Below are 23,002 nucleotides of genomic sequence, written 5' to 3' on the forward strand. Positions count from 1 at the left end.
ACTTCTTGTACAACTCACATGCACACGTAACCCCACACGCCTTGCATCACACCACAACCAGAACTCTGAAATCAATATCAGATTTATTAATAAGTTACAATATTTAGAATATAGCTTCTGCTCTTTAGACACGTACATCTAGTCATTCCAAAATGTCTGATGTCTTCAGCAATTCTAATGGAAATCAAACTATCGTTTTCTTTCATGGCCACAGCCCAATACAAGTATCAATTACCTTGTTGCTGGAACCATTAAAATATATCAGTTTGTGTAGCGTACCTATGTAGTTATGTGTCAGAGTACACTGAAGATTTGCAATAAGACTGAAATCTTTTGCAAAGTTATAGCTACCATAAAATGACTGTTTCCTGAACAATAGATTATGCTGCTAAAATCATTTTCAGTTCTTAATACAAAGTAGACACATAAGTAGCTGTCATAAAATCTGTATTTAAAAAATAAAGTTAAATTAAAGGACGCTTTTTTAAAAAGTCATTTCCTTGACTATTCCAGATGTGCAAATACTATTTTAGTATTTTTGTTCCTTTCCCTCATTACATAACATTTTATATAGACAAATAAATGCCTTCTTTCAGCATTAGAACTGCTTTTCCTAGCAGCGTAATGGCTATCAGATACTGCAATTTGTCTTTAACCTCTTCAAACTACTCTTGAAGTTTTTGCTTTCAGTGCATGAGAATCTGAATGACACTGGATTAACCACTTAACATCACAGAGGGATACCCGAGGCCTATTTGAAAACTCCGTTACATGCCCAATAATAACAACATTCTAATACCTCCAGCTTTTGTAAACCTTAACCTGGATGCTCCATTAGGGTTGTTTATAGAATAGACTTAGAAGTCAATGCATGTTATTTAAAAGATCTCATGGCTTAATAAAATGTTGGATCTTGACTTGCACAGGTGTCCTAGGCTTCTACGCGTTCTCTATCTGAGGCTGACACTTCTGAATTATAATGGAGGCTTACTCCAGAAAGTAAAAATCCACTCTTGACAAAGCTGTTACCACCACTAAAAGATAAAACTGCAGAACCAGCTGTTTATGTAAGAATACATCATCGTTTCCTAATCTGAGAAGTGGGGATTATTTTTGTATGTTTCTGCAGTATCTTTGTAGAAAACTATTTTTTATTCCACTCCTTATTTCCTCAGCTTTAATTCTATGACGTTGTAATCTCTTCATAAGAATTCTATTATTAGAAAAGGAGGATTTTATATTTAAAGGGGAAACAAACTGCTTGGTGTGAGGTGCAAACAGCCAGAAAAAGTTTCTGGTGTTATGCAAAAGTATGCAGTAGTAAAAACTGAGATATGATGGAATAAGTCTTATTTCTATGAAGTTAGTGGGAGCTTGACCTTGAACAAGGATCAAGATTGCATCACGCTGAAATACTATAAAACATACAGTGACACGAAATATTCCCCTCTGTTTTTTTTCCATTGTGGCACCAGTCACTGAAGTTGCTGTTGTAAGTGTCTGTATAATATGTCAGTGATGCATACTAATTTACTGTTTGTTTTGCTGAAAGTGGAAGAAATCCAGAGTATCTTGTTTTGATCTAGTTGCTTTCTGGTTTAGCGCTCACTGAGAATGGCTATCATTTGCTTCAGAATAGACAGAAGTAGAACCACATTTCTGAACTTTACACGAGAAGGTAACAGGACCCTCCAGGAGCCCTCAGAAAGAAACACTTCCAGTTTCAGCAGCAAACCCAGAAGAGATGGTCACAATCACCCCTACCTGCCTGCCTTCTGTCTACATGCTCAGGTCATTGGCTCTCAGCTGTAGTTGCCCTCTTTTGAACAAAGCGGTAATATAAATATTCATCCCGAAATTCAAATTCATTTGTAATATGCTGGATGACACCTCCTTTCATCAGTCTGTCTCCGTACATCACAGCTTCACCACGGTCAGAGGCGAGGCCAACTTGGATGAGCCAGTTCACCAGATCACAGCCAAAGAAGATGCCAGTGGAGGTCTTTGCACCACACCTGTATGTCAAAGGAATGATTCACCCACATGTTCTGTAAATCTGGTATCACCACTGCACGATGGGGAAAGGCAAGGAAAAATAGCAGGAAACAAGGAAAGACATCATGATAGTTAAGAGCATGTTTAGTTTAGAGGAGAATTTGCAAGTTCTGCATATTAGGGACATGCCAGTGTTCACTACCTTTTCCTACAGACACTTCAAGCGAAATTTACATAAAGTTATTTTAGGCCTCTGTAAATAAATATCAACAAACAGAAGCAGCAGTTTTCCTACTAGCACACATAGTGCAAGCCTATTTAGTGACAACTTATTTCTCATGTACTCATTAGCATGACCATTTCTGCAACAAAATATGATTTGGGTGCAGCATGCCTGCAGCAGCCAGACCTCCGCCTGTGCTTCAATACCATTCTATAATTCCTCTCCAGCTTCAAGCAGAAAACAGCTGCTTACATACATCGTAAATAAAGACTGTTTAACTTGAATATCTGGTTAAATATTTACTACAGCAGGCAGTACTAAGAATAAATGAAAGAAGACAACTAATTTACTGACTTACATAACAGATTCATGAAGTAATCCCACTGACATCTAGCCTTGTTGCAGTGAAATACCATTCTGAAATTTACCTGCAGCAATGAATGTTTCTGCTCATCTAAAATCTCCTCTATGGAAACCAGCATAGGGTTTCTGATGATTAACAATTGTACAGAATAGCAAAAAATAAACTTCTATTTCTTTTTCCCTCTTTTTTTTTTTTTTTTTTTTTTTTTTTTTTTTTTTTTTTAATCCAAGTTAAAAGCAGCAGTAACAGATAGCAAGTTACTATCATAGGAGAGAAAAAAAAAATCTAACAAATAGAAATCCATGATCAGAAGGTCTCAGTTATAGCATGTTCAAATCAGTGAGGATAGGATCAAGTTACACAAATATAAATGCTTCATCTTAATCCACAGGGAGGAAAAAAGAGATGTGAAACTTGTTCTGCACGAACATAATATGAAAACAATAAAGCACTTAAAGTCAGATTTTGATGTATTCTCAGATGATACATAATTAAATAAAAAAACCAACAAAAAAACATAACAAAACACTAAAACTAACCAAACAGCCCAAAACCCAAGAAACCTCAATAGCAGGAGAAGTGCAGCAAACACAGAGCTTTAAAACCTGTCTTATTTCAAAACAGTTTCCAATACTTCATTTCTGTATGGCAAGTCCTTGCCCTGCTACAGTTCATTTTTTTTTCCTAAGTTAATAACTCTCTGCTTTTACTTCTTAGGGAACACAGCTGCCAAATAAATAGTTCTGGAATACGGTTTCAGATTATCTGACTATTGAGAGAATCTCCCCCTGCAGAACTAGTCCTACTAGAGAGCTTCCATGCCAAGAGAAGTAAAAAAAGTGTCCTGTTCAAACAACTCTTCATCTCTCTGCTTTACATACTAGATATATAATTGCAGGCAAGTATCTTTTTCTTATTCCAGATGCTTCTGTCTGCATTTCTCTTCTCATCCACCTGAACATAACTGAATACATAACCTTTGATCATTACGATCTTTGATCATAATTTGGGTCTGCAAGCTTGGGCAATCTCACAATTGGGGTTTAAGGTTCATGAGAGGAATCAGCAAAAGAAACTGTATGAACTCAAAAGGTGTAAAGTCCTAAAGATGTTCCACTCTCAGACAGTAAGTGCCTCTGTTGCCATAGTTTTGCCTCCTGCAATAGCTGTTAGTAACATTTTCTACCATAAATACAAACACCTTATTAATTAGAAGACAAAAATGAAGCATCACACATGCTGTTACAGACACTGAACATACATTAGTTCCTAAACTCCTGCTAATTGCAAGAACTGGGGCAGGACTCAATGAGGAGCTACAAAACCATCAAACCTAGATGAGATAACATGACAATTTGTACCTCAGCATTTCAGTCTTAGACAAGAAATATTTTCTACATGTTACTGCAAAATTCTTAATCTTCACTTAAAGGTTTGAGTAAATAGGTCAGAACAGAAATCACCAACAGAATGACTGTACTGTATTTCATTATTTCCAAAAGGTGAGCTATGAGCTTTGTTAACAGGTTAAATATGAAGGGGGAAAACCTTACCTTCTGCCTTTGACAATGCTTTTGACACAGTGATCTCTGTGATAATGAACAAACTGTTGACAGGTCATCCTGATTTCCTCAGGTAGAGTGTGATCTGCACGCCCTTCTGCTTCTCTGCCTCCCCAGAGCAATTCAAGCCTGGGGTGGAGAGATGGGAGTAACAAAAAAAAAATTAAATCAAACAAAGGCTCTTTCGAGGAAACTGAAAATAAGAATGGAACTCACAGGAATCTCATCACGGCTTTTCACTGTTTTTCTGCAAATGTTTTTAATATAATCTTCCTAATATATTTGTACGCCCTTTGAACACTGAGAAGTTTTACTTTGGGCTCAGGCAGAAGGAAGGACAGAGAGTAGCTGGGAAACAGCCCTTACTGCTGGATTCACAACGCAGCCACCTAGCTCTAATTTGAAGATGATTTTGTACAATTTACTTGTTCAAAGTGAGGTACCAATGAAAGTCTCCATCCACACAAAGAACTTGTACGAGCTAATTACTAGAGGACTTTAAAACAGTGCTGAAAGAATCAGGACCAGCACTCACAAATAAATCTTTCTCTTCAGCTGAAATTATTTCTGAAGGCCCAGTACTACACACTTTACCATTGTTAGACAAGGATCTGTCTATTGGGAGTTTGTGAGATTTTTGTCAGTGCGAGTGTATCAGGGCAGCAGTAAAAACTCACATATAGTGAACTGCAATTAGCTCTCCATAGCTGGGAGAGAAAAAGAAATTTTAAAAATAAAACAAATAGGGAATTGAATGCTATGGCACAGAACACTCAAAACTCTTTTAAAATTATTGTTGTTAATAATTAAACTTGTATATATAAGTGTAAATGTTCTACTTACTTTCGCTTGAATGGCAGAATGATTAAATGCTTATCTAAGCCAAAAATACCAAAGGAAATGAAGCCCTAAAGGAAAAAACACAGAGGAAATAGATTAAGCAAAAAATTTTGACTTCTGAAGAATAGAAATAAAATGTTAACAACTAATTGCCAAAACACAAATTAAGAGTATCTCTCTTTCCCAGTCACTATTTGAAATTCATTTTGTTTCTGCTTTGTTTTTTCACTTAGTCCTTAAAATATAAGTCTGTCAAATAAATTCTCAAAGAAGCAGTTCAATAAGTAAGCTATCTGATGAACAAAATGTCAGTATCTTTACATAGCCAGTTATTTCAATCTCTTTGTTAATGTCAAGAAAAGAACTGACTACAATTTACATGCTGTAATGTTCTCCCACTATTCTTCCACGCTGCTTTTGTAACAAAGCCAGACTATCATTACTTGATTCTGCACTGCATCTCAGAGGCGCACTTGTCCACAGACCTGAGAAATACTCCCTGTGCTAAGTACTAACACCGTTTTGCTTTCACCTTCGTAGTCCACCAGTCTAACACGTCAGTTTGCACTGAAATAAGCTATGTGCAGTTGCAACATTTGTACATCCAATTGTGTCAAGTATTACTTAATAGTGAAGAAACTGCAACTGCAGAGGTAGCAACTTAAAGCCCAATAGCCAAAGTATCTATGTAGCTATACTGTACCTATGCAGTTATGCAGAAATTTTCTGCTAAAAATAAAGCTGAAATTCTACTCTGTCTCAATGGACATTTGGCACTCAGCTGCCATTTGTACCTCTTAAAGTGCTCATACTCAAGGCAATCTCATTATGATAAGACAACTATTAAAAGAAAAGAAAAAATTCAGGGGGAAAATAATCAAAACATCTTAAGGAACCAGCGTCTTCAGTATTATTTGAGGACTTCATCATACAGCACTTGTAACAGCACAAGCTGCAACATCAACAAAGCTATTTTCAAAATAAACATCAGCAAGTACCTGACCAAAATTAAACACAGCACAAAAGAACTGCAATTCCACATACAGTCTTCCAGGTTCTTGGTTGAACAGCCACCATAAACAGCTGGAAAGATTCTGTTAAAAAACACAAAACAAACGGAAAAATAAAATAGTACAAACCAAATGTTAAAATCAAAAGCACCTTCTTATTCTTCACCTGCATTTATTCAACAAATAATTCACATGAAGACAGCAGGAGAGAAAAAACACTTTAAAACATTATTGTAATTAGACTTAATTGCTGGGAGTAAACAAATGAGCTTGTTTGTTTTTAAAAAGCATATCAGTGTAGAGGTCCTGCCTGTTCACATGTTTATACAAGGAACTTGCTTTAAGCATTCTCAAATATTCAAGCTAACATAGACAATATTAACCTAGACACACTTGCAATATTTGTCTTGAGGCTGACACCATTGCTTTCTACATATTTTCTACATAGTTAAGATTGCATTAAGCTGAAGCACATCACACTTCAGCTATCTCAGATACCTGATTAAAGAAAATAAAGCATCCAAAGTTAACCCCTTTGGGTGAAAAGGATAACGAACTAATATAATCGATCTCATTTCATCATATTTAAGTATTCATTTGGATTCAGTTGAAAATAGAGGGTCTAATTTGGGACACCACTGTAACACAGAAAACGTATCTAATATTCTTTTCTAAGATATATTTCTCCTGCAGGTTTCAGAGTACACTTTCTTTTTTTATTTAATAGGCAATATCAACTTAGTTGCCTGTCCCCAAATAAGCATGAAAAGCAACAAAAACACATTCTTCCATTTGAAATAATGTCTTACATATCTTATTTACCAAAATGCCTCTATGAAGTCCAAATTCCAAATTAAGGCATGATCAAATGGAACAATTTTTGTACAGACTCTTTCAGAAGTAGAATTCACTTCATACTTTCAACTGATATCTAGAGAAGATGACTAGCTCTTGAGAAAAAAATAGGACAAGGAGTGGTAGTGATGAATTAATTACCCAATGATGTGATTCCAATTTTTTCCTGTCCCTTTGGGGTTCTCCAGTGAAGCTTGCTCACTGACACTGTTGGCCTTAACTTGCCTTTAATTTTTCTGTGGCACACAATAAATTAATCTTATGATACACCTCCTCCTACAATAGGAGAAAAAAATAAAGCCTCTGATTTACTTAATATATTACTATAAAAAGTAGGAATTGGAAGATTTTTTATTAACTGGGCTGTCTACATAGCCTTCCTAAAAATGGTCCCACCTCAATGAGAGAAACAACAGGGAGGAGAAAAAAAATATTTACAGCAAAAAGGCCAACAACAAGAAGCAAGCACAGCAGCACGTGTCTGGCCAGCTGTTTGTCTCCGGTCTGTAGAAGCTGTTCTTCCTGAGCCAGCACGCAGGTCTGAGCACTACATTGATTCACACACTGATCGGCTGAAAAACAAACCAGAAGTTTTCATTAGGCTAACTTACAACCTCTAAACTGATAAGTAAACTCACTAACACAACTTGTTAAATCACCGTGTGTTTGTATTGAAGACCTACACACGTAATGCTAGCTTTGACAACCACCAGTTCAGACATCTATCCTCAAATGGAACAGTTTGTGTTCCTAAGATGAAGAAACTTCACAACAAAATTCTTCCTTCAAAGGACTAATAGAAATTCTGGTTAAGAATTAGCAATAATGAAACAGTAGCAATTTCCTCAGAACAGATTTTAAACCTAGAATTAACGTATGGAATAAATATTCTAAGTATACAGCAGCTGCAATATTTATACTCCATATCTCAGTGCTGCCACATCAGAAAAGCAAATATATTTATTTCAGTTCTGCTACTGTATTTCTAACAGGGTATAACAGACATTGCCATAATTCTATTAATTAAAAGAAGCAAATACACAGAGAACAGATGCTTTTCTTTCACATGGAGTTCTCAGCAATTCTGAGCATATTCCTCTAGATGGCAGTGAAAAACTTACAGTGAAGGACATATTAAGACTTTACACCAAATACCTTTCATAGTTCAAGGGAATAACTGAAGGATTGGTAATGAATGCAGTCAGTTACACACATGTATCCATTACAGTTTGCTTTTAGGGATGTATAGTTCTTGAATTGTTCAGTCCATAGGCAGAAAAAAAAAAATCCCATTTAACCATAAGATTCAAAATACCTTATCTCTTACGATAAGGAAATTAAATTGCCCTTTCCCTATCCCTGGAAGACCTTGTTATGGTGTTTGTCTGAACTACTTCATAAAAAGAAATAGTTGGCAATAAGTAGAAAGCTACGTACTGTGAAAGGAGATAAAACAAGGTACGTTTCAGCATGGAATATTTAGTTTTGTTTGAAGTAATTCTGCATTCAAATAAAGCATATGGATACGGACTACCTTGTTAAAGATGGAAAAAAACAGAGAAAAAAAGGCTGCCCTGCAGATAGCTTTCATTGTTGAAAGTGATGTATGACAAGAATGGGCTGAGCATGCAATTTTCCAATAGGTGCTGAACAGCCACTTTGATCCATTCCTCAATTTCAGTGACGCGTAAGGCTCCCTCAGTTTATTTTCTCCACGTTTCTCCCCAAGATTTGGATAATACAGCAGCATGGACATTTGATCTAGTCTGCAGTAAGTACTTGCTTTTCTAGACCTAATGTTTTTTATTCAAAACCTGTGCATGACTACAATAAAAGCTTTAAAGACTTCAGGGTGGAAATAAGATTTGAATATGAGTATATGGTAAGTTTACTTTAGTCCTACTTTGTCTCGATTTTAGCAGTTTAACATTTACCAATCACACTCCTCCCAAAAAAACAGATCTACCAAACGTACGCAAAACTGTCACTCTTAAGCAATTAAAGATTTCTAATAAACAACAAGAGCAGCATAAATACCAATGCACATATCAACACTTGAATTTAATATGAAATATAAGTTATTGAAGCAGAGTTGAGAGAACAACTGCTTTCAACGTGACTCGAGAGAACAAATAGTTTCACTGTGAGTGCAACACACACAAATGCTGTGGAAGAGAGTCAACCATAAAGTCACAGAATGGTTTGGGTTGGAAGGGACCTTAAAGACCATCTGTACTGGGTCTGACTGATACAGAGTTCACTTCCTCCACAGCAGCCTACACACAGCTGTGCTCTGCACTTGTAGCTGAAACAGCCTCAGTGTTTGCCTATGGCTAAGCAACACAGGCACAGCACCGAGGCTCTCTCCAAGCTCCCAAACCCAGCAGGCTGGCGTTGGGCAGGAGCTGGGGAGAGGACATGGCCAAGGCTGCTCTTGTTATGAAAACACCTGTCCTGAACAACTGCCACACATATTGAGGTTCTGATTCCCAAGCTGTGACTTAACATCACTTGATAATGAGAAATAGAGAATAAATGTTGTTGTTTTCCTCTCTGTGCTTGTTTTTTTCCTTCTCACCTTTCTTTTCCCTTTAGTTTGTTATCCTTATCTGATACTTTGAGACTTTCCTCCCCCTTCCCCCCCCCCCCTTTACATCATATTTTATCTTCCTCATCTTCCTTTGAGGAAGAGGAGTGAGCATTCAGGCAGAGTTTAATTGGCCATTGGTGTGAAACCATCCCATCCTCCTGCTACAGGCAGAGAGATCTTTTAGACCAGGTTGCCCAAAGCCCCATTCAACCTGACCTTGAACACTGCCAGGTAACAGGCTATCCAAAGCTTCTCTTGGCAACCCATTCCAGTCTGTAATATTAAAACAAGGATACACTGCTGTTTTACCTGTCTCAATTGAAGGAACCTTGTTTTCAACAGTATTTGGCACTGCTTTGCCCTCCTTAGCACAGGGTATTTCCCCATTTGTCGTTTGACAAGAACAGCAACCTATTAAGGATAATAAGATAGTTAGTTTCCTTCAAGGCCATAATTTATTCTCCAAGTATAACACTATATGCTATACTTCAGTATATTCACAAATAATCTAAAAGGGGAAAGCAGACAATCGTTCCAATTTGCTGAGAGCACACATGCATTTTATTACAAATACATAGAAATATTTAACAAAGCACTACCACCATGGAAGCAACACAGGTGCTTTTAGCTAGAAGAAAAACACAAGAGAAGTGAGTAAGAAAGCCAAAGTCAAACAAGGAGTAACAACCGCTGTAGGATTAGCAACGTTGAAGGCATATAACTCATTCTCAGAGAGACAGTTTATTGGGCAAATAACCTGTGACAACTACTGGACTGAATTTATCATATGCATATAACACTATCACTTACAGAAAACCCACATACACGTTTGTTTGTTTTTTCCCCGTCTACTTCCCCCACTTTACAATAATAATAATCAAACCTTCCCTACAAATATAAACCTAAGTTCTTGGACAGTTATATCTAGATTTTTCTTTCTAACTAACTTCACATTTGAAGTTGTAAACAACAATCCCTCCCAGGTCAGAATTAAATTTAGAACAGTTCTGTTTATTTTTGTATCCCAAGCTGTTAATTTGTTCTTACAAAGCTACTTTCTATACCTCTTTCTGCAGACAGCTGTGCAGAACAACCTGCAGAAGGTTGTGCAGGAGAAAGTTGTGCAGAAGATCCTGCAGAAGGTTGTGCAGGAGACCCTGCAGAAGGTTGAGGCACAGTGGCTGAAACTTGATTCCCCTCGTTCCCTTCCACTTGGCCGTGAGGTGAATATGGGTTCAGTACCTCATAGTTCGACTCCTGTCTATTTCTGTTCATGCACATAAGTGAGATGCCTGACATCAATATGCTGATGAACAGGACCACTGCTGTGGTGATTATCTGTTAAGTAAAAGGAGAGAAAAGAAAGTATGTACCTAAATACAAACTAAAGGTAAATTGTTGCACATATCTTTCTTTCTAACTTTTGCAGCTTCCTAAATGCACTAAAAATGCACTAAAAATGCACTAAAAATGCACTAAAAATGCACTAAAAATGCACTAAAAATGCACTAAAAATGCACTAAAAATGCACTAAAAATGCACTAAAAATGCACTAAAAATGCACTAAAAATGCACTAAAAATGCTATCCCATCTCATAGCACTGAAGGTGAAGGAGCACTCAGTACATGAAATTAGTTTTATTTTCATAAGTAAGCCAGCTAGTTTTCTTTCATTTTCCTCCTCTTTCCTCCTTTTTTCTTACGTCCTCCCCCTCTTTTTTGCCCCCATTTTTTTTTCCCCTCCTCTCTTGTTTTTCGTGAGGACCCCTATTTCCCACGAGCTCGAAAAACATCCTCTTGTCATTATATTATTTCCCCTCAGGACCATTACTGTTGCATTTTAAGTTCAGTTCAGGTACCTTTTAATTCCCAAAGACAAATGCACTTGTCACCCACCCTCTCCAGCACAGCTCAAATTTCCATGCTTTCTCCAATGGGGAACATCCCATTAATTAACATTTCATTCTAATCATCTGCCACCAATACCCACTGTCCACTGTGAAGCTATTTTGTTACTTGTGAAAGCATCACATGAATAATCCTGAGCAACTCATAGTCTTTCTGTCCATAGGAAAGGCAGAGGGAAAACAAAACAACTACCTACCCTAGTACAGATCACATCCTATAGTAAAGACAAACTACTTATTGATAAAAACACTATTTCAGCCTTAGGGACTTTCAACTCCTGACTGCACAGAGAATTCTCCCATAGCGCAAGCAGTCACTGCTACCAATGTAACGTAGATCCTATCTACTACAGCTTAAAAAACATTAATTAGCTATTGGATGGTGTCAATTTTAGATAATTATCAAGCTAGACTAAATTAGTCACCAAGAAGAGAGCTCTGCAATTCATTACTACTCCTAAGACTTTTCTTTTGGAAGCCTATTCCCTCTTTTTCTTAGTCATAGCTGTCTAAACTTGAAGGTCGTTGCTCAAACAAGTTTTTAGAATGTTTCATTACAGAAATATTTTTATAGCAATCTGTAAGCATTGTATAATGATACTGTTACAGTAGCCTGCACGTTGACTGAAAGCTACTTACATACGAAACAAATAGAAAAGAATTTCTTAAGGATGTATTGGATATGGCAAAAGTCAGAAGAGACAAGGACAGAAGATACTCATACCTGATGTTTTCCATAGAAAAAGGCAGAGTCAATGCTAGTGCTGTTATGTTCACCAACTATTAACAAGATTCCTATCAGAAGCGTCGGGACTCTGAAAGTGCAAAATATGAACAAAGTAACATATTTGGCTTGCTCTCACCAACCCTACAGGTAAACATCTGTGCTAACTTACCCCCATCCAGCTATGATTATAAACCCGATGGGAATCTTCACTGTTTCTCTCTTCCTCAACAGAAACAAAGAGAAAGATAAAAACCCTACAAAGAACAAAAGAAATGCCTTGTTTATTATTAAAAAGGATTATTAAAAAGAACTGAAAATTACAGACTCTAGACACTCTAGTGTGTGACCTGCTTAGTAACCAAAGAGTGCCTCTCAGATCACAATTTATTTCCACCTATAAATGCTTAGGAAGGTTTACAAGTATTTAAAAGGTGCCATAAGAATACTTAAGACACAAGTGACTACTTCATTAAGGTTAAAAAAAGATAAGTCTTTTGGAAAGTAAATGCTAAATTTCACAAAAATGTTTAATGTGTTTTTACAGAAGTAACTCTACATAGGACTATCTTCTGCAAATATCAATTCCATTCCCAACCCCAATAATACTTTCCTTGTCAAAGCAAAGCTAGTATTTACGTTAGGCTATACTAATCACATGCTATTTTCTGTCTCAGCCTAACAAGCACAAAACTGGACAAAAACATCACACAAAATAAACCTTTCCACTTCTGGACTCAGGAATGGTATAGGAAGTCTGTTTTAGTTACACCCAAATAGTTCCCCAAGTTCCTTCATATATCTTTCAAATCTGCCTACTACAACTAATCTCTTCATTAATCATCTACACCTGCAGAACACATACACTGTTTTTGGAAATTGCAATTGCCACAGGGAAGAAATATTAAAGCTCCTTTGCTATCTCCCTTCATTCTGTTTTTGAGGCATAAGGTTTTAAGATCTTCTTAATGCTGAATAAATTAAAGTCTTACATTCTGCATTAATTAAAAATTGGCAGTAAGCTTTTGAGTAGCTGAAGGGCAACCCATTCCCACTTAGTCTACTTGTAATTGCCTTTGCTTTGGGACAGGTTCTTGACTTTTTTTTTTTTTTTTTTTTTTTTTTTTTAATAAACCAGCAAGTCTTGTACTGTAACAGGCAAAGAGAAACTAGACATGCCTATATATGAGCTTTGAGTAGCAGAAGCAACATCTGACATTTAGCCTTCCATTGCTAGGGCTTCAGCTTGGCACAGGTTTTAAGTGTATGTTTGTGAAATTATACACAAGTGAATGGAACAATTACTCTGAAGAATGCAATCAAATTATGTCAGTACATTAATCTTTTATACTATACCTAGTTCTGCCTAAAAAATCATACCTGTCCACAGGTAGGTGCTATAAAGTGAACTGTAGAGAAATATAAATACTAGGATCTGCACAGTTAGATCTTTCTGTTTAACAGTGAAATTCCATATCACCATTCCAATGCAAGCAATAAACTGAAAAGAAAAAAAAGATGACATTATCTAAATGGAGAAAACAGGATGACAAAAACACAAAAAGCCTCAAACCTGAACACAGTGTAATACAGCTACGTTAAGTTTCTAAACACCATTGCAATGTAATTTTATGAATTCCATAGCACAGCAATAAATATTATGCTTACATATATAAATAATATTATGGTTACATCACTGACTAGGGCATTCTACCTCCTTTTGTTTTGTTTTGTTTTTTCGACAGCAGTGGAGTAGGGAAAGTCAGGAAATAAAGTATATATAGTAATTGCAAGATTATAAATATTTAGCCAAGATGCAAAGCTTTTGTTAGGTACAGACCATTCATCTGAAATGATCTGAACATGAAGCTGAGAGTCGACATCAACAGATCAGTCAAGAATTATACAAGTTTTCGGCCTCATGGGAGAGTTTTAGTACTGAATTAGTCTGTTTAAATAGGCTGAAATACTATGGAAATACTAATACAAGGGCTCAAAAAAATTCCTAAAGCAAACTTCATGTTGTTATAGACAAGCACCACTTGCAACTCTCACGTGTGATTTTCTTCTCTGAAATGTGACTGCAATCAGATCTCAGAGTTCACTTTATTATTAAGAAACAAACAGAAACAAACTTCAAAAAGCATCCACTGCACATCACTGATTCTAATAGCTGTGCAGTTGTCTTCAAGGAAAAAAGAAGCACATACTCTATAGTTCTCCCTCAGCTTAAATAACAATTACAACTAATCCAAGTCAGAGCTATTTGTCTTTGCTGTTCCCTAGCCACCAGCCATGCATTCCCACGCCCCTTCCTTGCATCAGCACTGGCACCTGTCTGATCCCTCAGTGAGTCACTTCAGGTAGCTGAACCAGCATGTGGACTAGTTTCCTACTTCACTCCTTGGATCAGGTCACCAAGAGTCAGATGCATGTTGCTGCCTATCATAGCATTGCTGACTTCAGATTGGCATAAACTGAACTGAAAGTGCACTCAGCGCTGCTATTTGGCAATAGTTTATAATGCTAAAAATATATTGCAAAAGCCATTTGCCATTCTGATTGCTTATAGATCTGTTTGAGACGCTGCTCTATGAGAGCTGGACGATCAAAACAGTCACTTTGCCATTTTCTTCAAGGCTATACCTCTTAAATCACAGAAACCTTTCAGACAAGTCACACATTAGATTCCCCTTCTCACTTTATATGGCTACAAAGATACGCAGCAGAAATCAAATTGCAAAAGTGTTAAAAATAAGACACATGCACAAAAAAAGAAAATATATTTTTTTTTACTACTGACCTGAGCAACGAGTAGATTTGTTGTAATCATATGAGGAAGCTGTTTGTATTTCTTACTCAGAAGAACAACAATAAGAGACCAAATCTGTAACAGACAAGATAAAATTGAATGTAAGACCAACACACACACACACACACACAAAACATCAACAATAATAAGAAAAGAGCCAGATGAACACTGGCAAAATTTGGTGCAATTAAATACACAACAAATCTTCTTGAGAAGTTTCTTAGCAACATGACTGTCACAGGCAGCTTGACACCACCACCACACCACACAATCTGGATGCCTTAGAAAAAGCAACGTGTCGTCATGTTCTCATAGAGGCGAAATATTTCCAGGGAGTACCAAGGGTTTGCCTACCACGTGCAGAAGGCTGGTTGTTTCCCAAGACATAAACAAACATAGAATAGACTGGAAGTTTGGAATTTAACAGTCTTTGCATCCCGTCCTTTTTAAATCTCCCAAAGTGATTAATGATGGCAAGAGGCAGATTTTACTTGATGCTTCCCTTGAGGGATAGTTTTGTGACAAAAGGTTCAGTGTGATATCAACTTCAGAAGTTATCAGCTTCCTCCAACATGGAAGCATTTTATTTAAAAGACTAAGCACACTACGTATAGTGCTTTGAAACCAAAACACAATTCACATCAGACTTCTGAGATTTCAGTATGCTTTTTCAGGATTAGACACCAAGAACTACCAGGAAAGGAATTTGATAAAGCTAAACTAAAACTTCCAACTTAAATGTTCTCATTGCTACTTCATTAATTAAACATTCATTAACATTTCAGGAGTTTAGATTTAATTCCAGCAGAAGTTTTTACATAGCTTGCATTACTGAGATATCCAAGCACTTCAGGTTGTTTTTCCCCACAGTGCAGCTTTTCAGTTTTTTTTTTTTTAAACCCAGCTCCTCCCTCATCCTTCTGCAACAGGATCCAATGATGAAATATCAATCTCATCTTAAACCACGACTCGATTTGCTGCTTATGTAGTAAAGCTTCTCTGATATTACAGTGTGCAATGGTATTTCATTTTGCCAACACCTACCAGAGAAACAAGGCTGACAATACTTATGTCAAAGCTAACATTCTGCAGCGCAGATGCCAGTGGGTTGGGATCCATAGATGGAATGGTCAAAAGCCATGCAGAAACATACATGATGGGTGCAGACACAAAAGTGCTTATCACCATGCCCGAGGTAATCTGCAAAGAGTCAAACAGAACATGAACAGAGTTAAGGAAATCTCAAGTTAAATAACTTTTTTTTTTTTTTTTTTTTTTTTTTTTTTTAAATGCAACCCCTAGCAAAACTGTGACTTTAATTTAAGCGCAGAGCTTTAAACAAATAATTGAGATGTTTCCATGACAAATTAGTTAGCACTTGAGAGAGGAAGTATCTGTTTCGTATGTTTCAACGAACTTCTGAAGTAGTGGGAATGCAGAGTTCTCAACTGCAAATGCTTATAGAGCTTTTTCATGTGTGTTAGAGATACTGATGACTCCAACCTGGAGGTGAATTTACAATATCACAATATATTTTGGATGCAATTTTGGTTATTCACATCATAAATAAATAAGTAAACTCAATTATTTTAACAATAATATGTATAAATTCATGAGAAGAAATCATCTTTTTACATTTCAATTGTTGCTATTTAGGCACCTCACTATCTCTTTTCCTTCTAGAATTCTAGAATTTACAGTGATGGAAGGATGAGTTTCTACTCACTCCTCAGATCACTATTTTAAAGAGATATCCTAACTTGCTTGGGCACAAATTTCTACCTTAAAACGTTTTACTTTCAGAATCTTCAAGTGGGAAAAAAAAAAAGTTATAAACTTTATATTTTAATTTGATACCCTCTATTTAAAATGTGTTTCTACCACAAGATTTAATTGGAGTTCTATACAAAATAATCAGTTAAAGCATAGGTTCTTCCATAAGCTATCAGTGTGAAGCTAATTCATCTCACTTTGTTACTGAAATCAGTGACAACATTCCTGCTCTATTTCTGACTAAAAGAGTAGACCAAAAATAAGACCTCTGAAAAAAGAAAACAAAAATTATTCTAGTACTTCCTACTATTGTCATGAATAATAAAAGTGTAAGGACTTATTTAAGAACGTGCATTACCAAGAAACTTGAGACAGCAGGAAACAGTATTCTGGTTAATTATTAACTTACATTACAACTCAGACTTGAAATGTAAGGAGTCTGTTCTTCAGAAAAGTACTTAATAAATACTCTACCATAAGTATTTACTCAACAAACTCAAGCCCAAAGTTAGCACAAGTTTAGAAAAAACTGGTTACATACAATTCCTACTTCCATATTAAATTGAGTTGCAAATATTGCAACACCAGGTGCTGCTGGAAAAACTCCATAAAGAAATGCATAGTTTGATAAACTGGTATGGTTGACTGCGCTGCTGCTCTTGTCCAGGAGTTCCACCATTTCTCTACAGAGAAATGGCATCATAAGTCTGAAAAGAGAAGGGGGAAAGAAGTCATTCGTTTAAGTTTACTCAGAAAAGGAATCATTACATCTATGAGCTGCTTCAAATTTTCTTGTCACAAGTTAAACAAAACATACACAAAAGTGTTAGAAATTACACTGATCCCTGGATTATCAACACATTTTACTACATATTTGCGCAGAAACATTCATTCAATAGCTTCAGATTAAGAAAGGCAAAATATAAAGCCAACATGTAATTTCCATCTGTTAAAAAGACCAGCATCCGTACAGAAATCAGCAACCTTGAAAATCAGATCAACTTACGTGACCTGTCTGACATAGAACAAGCGTGCAAGCCCAAGTATCCCACGTTAAAAGTTTTATCTTACAAAAAAAAAAATCTCCATTCATGCTCCTCTGCCTGCCTTTAGCAATATCCCAGATATTACATGGACTTACTACGTAAGCCTTGCACAGGCTTCCATAAGCAACAATCATTTATTTTTTTCACATTCTTAAAAAATTATAATTGAAATGGTTTACAACGTAGGTCTCGTACTAAGTTTCCTAGTTAGTTGTAATTATGATATTCAAGTGTGTCTCCAAATTTTGCAGTCTAAATACAGTGACAAAATATTTCTATTATGCTAACTGTAGAACTGCAGCAAATAAAATACTTAGATGAAATACTGGAAAGAAAAGTCGTATGACTGATATACTCAGAGGTTAAAACACCCAGCAACACTTTACAAAGCAAAATTATGAAAGTACATAAATAGAACTTACAGTTTAGCTGTGATGAGGAGGATCAGTGCAACAAACATACCCTTTGTCAGTTTCTTTGTTTGTCCCACCATAGTTAGTCCAAGGTAAAAAAGTGCAGAGCCAGAAAATGAACTGCCCAGTCCATCAAGGAAATTCTCAAGGTAATCAGGAATTTTCTGGCCAAGAATAAAGTTTGAGGCAATTCCTATGAAGACCATGAATACAATTGGGTTCTGCAGAACTCGAAGGAGTGCTAGGCCCACTATTTTGATTTTGCTGTGGGACACAGTGCGATTGTCTCTCCACTTCTGGATTTCACAGAAGATAAAACCCAGAGGGTTTAGCATCATAAGAGATATTGGAGCCACTAGGTAAATGTACTGGAGATACTCTGGGTAAGTGGTTTGGTATAGAGCTTCAACTAGAAGACAGGAAATGAAGTGTAATGAGTGATAATATTTCAGTGCAAAAATTCATTAATAATGAAATTAATTTTTGTTGCCTTGAAACTTGAGAAAAGTTATTTCAGTATGCTTTAAAAGTAACAGAATTTACAATTGATATAAGGGGACATCACCATTAGGCCACAGATGCGTACTGAACACATTAACTTTCCCAACGTTAATTAATGATTCTACAATTATTCAACATTTACGTTAAAAAACACGATAAAAATAACCCCGTGTCTTCTTTGATTCACTCCAAATGCTGAATGACTCTTTTTTGCTGCATTGCCTTTTTGGACCAGTCTTTACTGCATACAATGTTTTTCCAAATATTTGTCCCTATTCTTAAGTTTCACAAAGCAGTAACTGTGTGAACGTAAAGCGATTCCTGGCAGTTTTACAGACAGGAGTTGTGAATATACATATATTGCAGATTTAGAAAGTAATAGTTCTGCTTCTATTTTGCTAATCTATATATTGACAGCACTGCCAAAAGAGTTTCCATAGGAGACAAGACGTGGTGGTGGAACACTGGAACTTCTTAGTGCTGTGAAAAAATTCACAATCTGAAAACTTCTATTTCAACTCTCTGCTTTCACTGCTTCTGGGCAGTTAGAGAGGCTGATCTGTGTAAACACACACACACACACACACACACACACACACACACACACAAAAAAAAAGAAATAGAAATAGAAAATATAGAAAATCTTGAAAAAGGGACCTCGATTTCCCATCAACCACAATGACTGTAAGCTTTCTTTTTTTCCTCAGTTCTCCACATCCCAGCTGCTCAAAAACATGTCTATCTAACTATTAATACTGTTAATGCTTACTGCACTTGGCACCATTACAGCTGCTGTAACGGAGCCTCCCATCACCCACACACCGCTACACAGCGCTACACCTGTTCTTTAACAGCACACCATCCAAGAGCAGACGTATCTGTTCACCCACAGTTGTACCACCTCACCCAGTAGGACAAGCCAGAAGACAAAGCTTTCTCTCTTAGCAATTGTATTTACATCAGGGGGATGCTAGCAAACTATTGTACCAGTGTACCAGTTCTTTTGCACTCCAAGCCAACATCATTTTGTAGTGGGGAAACTGTTGTAACAGGGATTAGAGAAAAGCAAGGTGGTGAGTTCTGCAAATTTAATCTTCATTTTTGTTTTCCTAGACATTTAGGTTTTTTCCTCATGCACAGATTTTTTTCAACAGCAACAATTACTGCAGAAAAAAAATTTCATTGGATAAGAAGTCTGAATTTTATATTTTTTTAACCACTCAAATTGTCTTTAAAATTGTGTTGCTCCAATATACAGAATTGTCTTTACTAAATTCTTCTGCTATGCAATTTTAAAGTGAAGCATATGACTTTTAAAGACATAATTAATAAGAGCTTTCCATTAGAAGATGAGGTTTTGCTCAAAACACTACTTAACACACAAGTAAAAGGAAACAAAGAAGGCATTCCATGTATCCAGCCCTGCACACACTTCAGAAGTGACACACTAATGGTGAATAGTTTACATATGCAACAGAATGCTGAAAACTGGCAAAAGTTTGGGGTGGGAGAACTGAAAGGGGGAAAAAGGAAATAAACAGTTCTAAGAAACAAAGAGCCCTTAAGTGCCTACAGTGCCACTGTTGTGTTAGGTGTGACAGTAAAGCTCCTAATGAGCCACATGTGAATTTGGATAGATTGCATGTAGGGCAGGCATGAATCATACGTTATAATTGAGGAATATTTGAAAAAAATTGAACTGAATTGACTTTCTTGTCAGATCACAAGTGGAATGTTATAAGTAGAGGGAGGAAGTGGAAATATGTTCAGAGAGCCTCAGAGAAAAAGCCTCAAAGAAACCCTAGCTGGCATTTTAATCCAGTGCCGAGAAATAAAGAAGTAATCCTCACAGCCCTGTTTGGGACATTTCCCACAAGACGAATAAGTCTCAGGAGATGGAACTGAGGGAAAATGTATTTTTGTCTAGGGAAGAAAAAGTTTGCAATTGCCTTTGTCTGTCTTTTATACGCATCCACCAAGTTACGAAAGAATAAAGATTCAAGATTCTCTACAGCATGCTGCCTGAAATCGAGTGAACAAAACTGCTAGCTCTTAAAGTTCCCTAAAATATGGAAATACTTGTCACAATCTAGAATGTTTGAGCTTTTCTTCTGTATCTGTATTTTTCATTCTGTAATCAGGAGAATTTAAGTGGCACAGATCACCCTCTCTTCAGGAAGAAGTAAAAAAATACCAGTGAACCCAGCAATCCTCCCCACACACCATGCACTCAAGGTGTATTTGGAAACTCCTGCTACGTGCAGCATGCTTTTGGTACCAGCTACACAGGTTAGCATGGGAAGAAGCAGCACTGGCACATAGAATCTTCCCAAGGCAGGTAAAAAGTACTGCTAGTCAGAGAGCAGCAGGTGGGAGAAGCCTGCGACAACTCCAGAGCACTTCTCAAGAATCATAGTACGCATGGCTAAAAAGCACATAAATATGCCCTTAAGAAAACCTGCAATAGGGAAAATAATATCCTGCTTGCCAAAAGGGAAGAAAGTAAATCTTGCAGATTTGGATAAAAATCAAGATTAATAGCTGATATAGCTTGGCATTCCAAATGCAGGCTTACACGAATAAAAGTACACAGCTCTACAAGCTATATTCTGAATGCCTCCTCTTTGTATTCCACCCCCTCCCTTTAAGTCCACTGGACTGGTGCTTAGTCGCACTTACTGAAAAAGGTATCACAGCTGCATAAAATTCCTATTTGAGATAAACAAATTACCACAAATCACACAGTAATCTTTCTTTTAAAAGGCTGCTTTCAAGGTCGCATCCCAGGGAACATTCATTGGTTGTGAGAAAACAAAGATTAAGGGATAGAACTTGATTGGCCACGTAAATTAATTAACACAAAAGTTTGCTCTAAAGAGATTGTGAGGCACATTCCACAGTCAGTAGATACCAACATTCTTGCTGTGTCTTCTCTGAGGTAGAGCAAGAGTTAATGCCAAATTAGTACTAAACTGCGCTACAGCTATTTCACAGGCTACAGGTGGACTCCTACTTTGCAATGCAATTAATTTTGTTCTGGAGGGTAACTGGCAATTATCCATCAGGGTAGCTTAACCTACACAACGTATAGGGCAATTTACACCAATTCTGAAATATTTTAATTTACATTTTTAAGTCACATAGTGCTAGACAACAGGAGTTGGATTGTCTTCAAATTATTTCATTCACACTAGCTGACAGCTTTGCTCCACCCACCCCAATACACACACTTGTACATGGCCTGAGGATTAGTTTTTCATTTTTAAAATGAGCTCCATCAAGAAATGTACATTGAGAGAAAGTTTAGGTAGCTCCTAACTTCAGTTCTAAAGTTAATTAAAAAAAAATGGAAAATAAAAGAAAAGCAAAAACATCTACAACACTAAAAATACTTTTGAAAAAGAAAGCGTAAGGAACTACTCACCTATTGGGTACCCCAGTGCAAAGTCATTGCTTTGTGTAGCAAAAATAGGGAACAAACCTGCTTTGCTAAATCGATTCTCAGGACTGGCTACCAATAATGTTAGAACACAGACTATGAAAAACACAGCAGCTTTGGCAACTAAGATACTGTACAGGAAGGACCAATTTACATCAGAAAAGTTAAGTAACACCATGTTTTTGAACAGTAAAGCTGGGAGTGCAAAACGGGAGACAAAATTTCCTAGTCCTTTAGCTTGAGTTGATGTGATAATGTTGGCTCTGCCGGCTATATAGCCACAAAGAATTATTCCAAAGCATTCTAATAGGGCTGGAAAAAGCCTGCTTATTGACATAGAAGGAGGACCATCGGTGGCATTGAGTCCAACTTGTTCCGGCAAAGAGATAGACATATTAGCTGATGATGACAGGTTCTTTGCACTGAAGTCAGAATAGCTATCCATTTCCTTTGACTTCTTCTTGCAAAAAAAGAGCATTCAATGATCTCATCTGCAAAACAAAAAAAGATATTCATTAACTTCTGAAACTATGTTGATGAAAATTCATGCTATCTAGCTTGTTGACAGAAGAGCTTACGCTTACAAGTGCATAACAAACAAATAATGAGACTAACAAACAGATATAGAGAAATAAAAGCGAGAAATAAGAAAGCTGAGAAATCATTCTGCTCTCACATGTTCTTGCAGGTTCACACAACCCAACGAGATAAATGATAGAGGTTAAAAATTTCTGAAGAACTGAGCTTGAAATTTAAGGATAATACTATATGTTAAAACTAAATGTAGTTTGGGAATGCAAAAAGAAAAAAAACATCTGTTGGAAGGAGAGGAACTATAAATGAAGGACTTTTTGTTCTTATTCTAGGATCTAAACAACATTTAGATGAAATCATAGCCCTTCAGCCGTCTTCAGTCAGAAAACAGCAACGGCTAAGTTCTCAGTGTAT

The 23,002-nt window shown here is 36.6% G+C and overlaps 1 protein-coding gene across 1 annotated transcript; it reads right to left on the minus strand.

The window, feature by feature from the left end:
- Positions 1–1,792: 1,792 nt before the first annotated feature.
- Positions 1,793–22,532, minus strand: GPR155 (G protein-coupled receptor 155; the record flags this gene model as incomplete). Its single annotated transcript, XM_079538753.1, has 15 exons — positions 1,793–2,015; positions 4,136–4,273; positions 4,988–5,052; positions 5,983–6,078; positions 7,288–7,421; positions 9,749–9,850; positions 10,504–10,777; positions 12,071–12,161; positions 12,243–12,327; positions 13,451–13,571; positions 14,874–14,957; positions 15,927–16,082; positions 17,197–17,362; positions 18,124–18,523; positions 22,040–22,532. The coding sequence occupies 15 exons, from the start codon at positions 22,530–22,532 to the stop codon at positions 1,793–1,795; spliced, it is 2,628 nt and encodes an 875-aa protein (XP_079394879.1).
- Between the last annotated feature and the right edge of the window lie 470 nt (positions 22,533–23,002).

The sequence above is a fragment of the Tetrao urogallus genome (genome assembly GCF_951394365.1).
Source record: "Tetrao urogallus genome assembly, chromosome: 8".
In the NCBI taxonomy this organism is placed as follows: Eukaryota; Metazoa; Chordata; class Aves; order Galliformes; family Phasianidae; genus Tetrao; species Tetrao urogallus.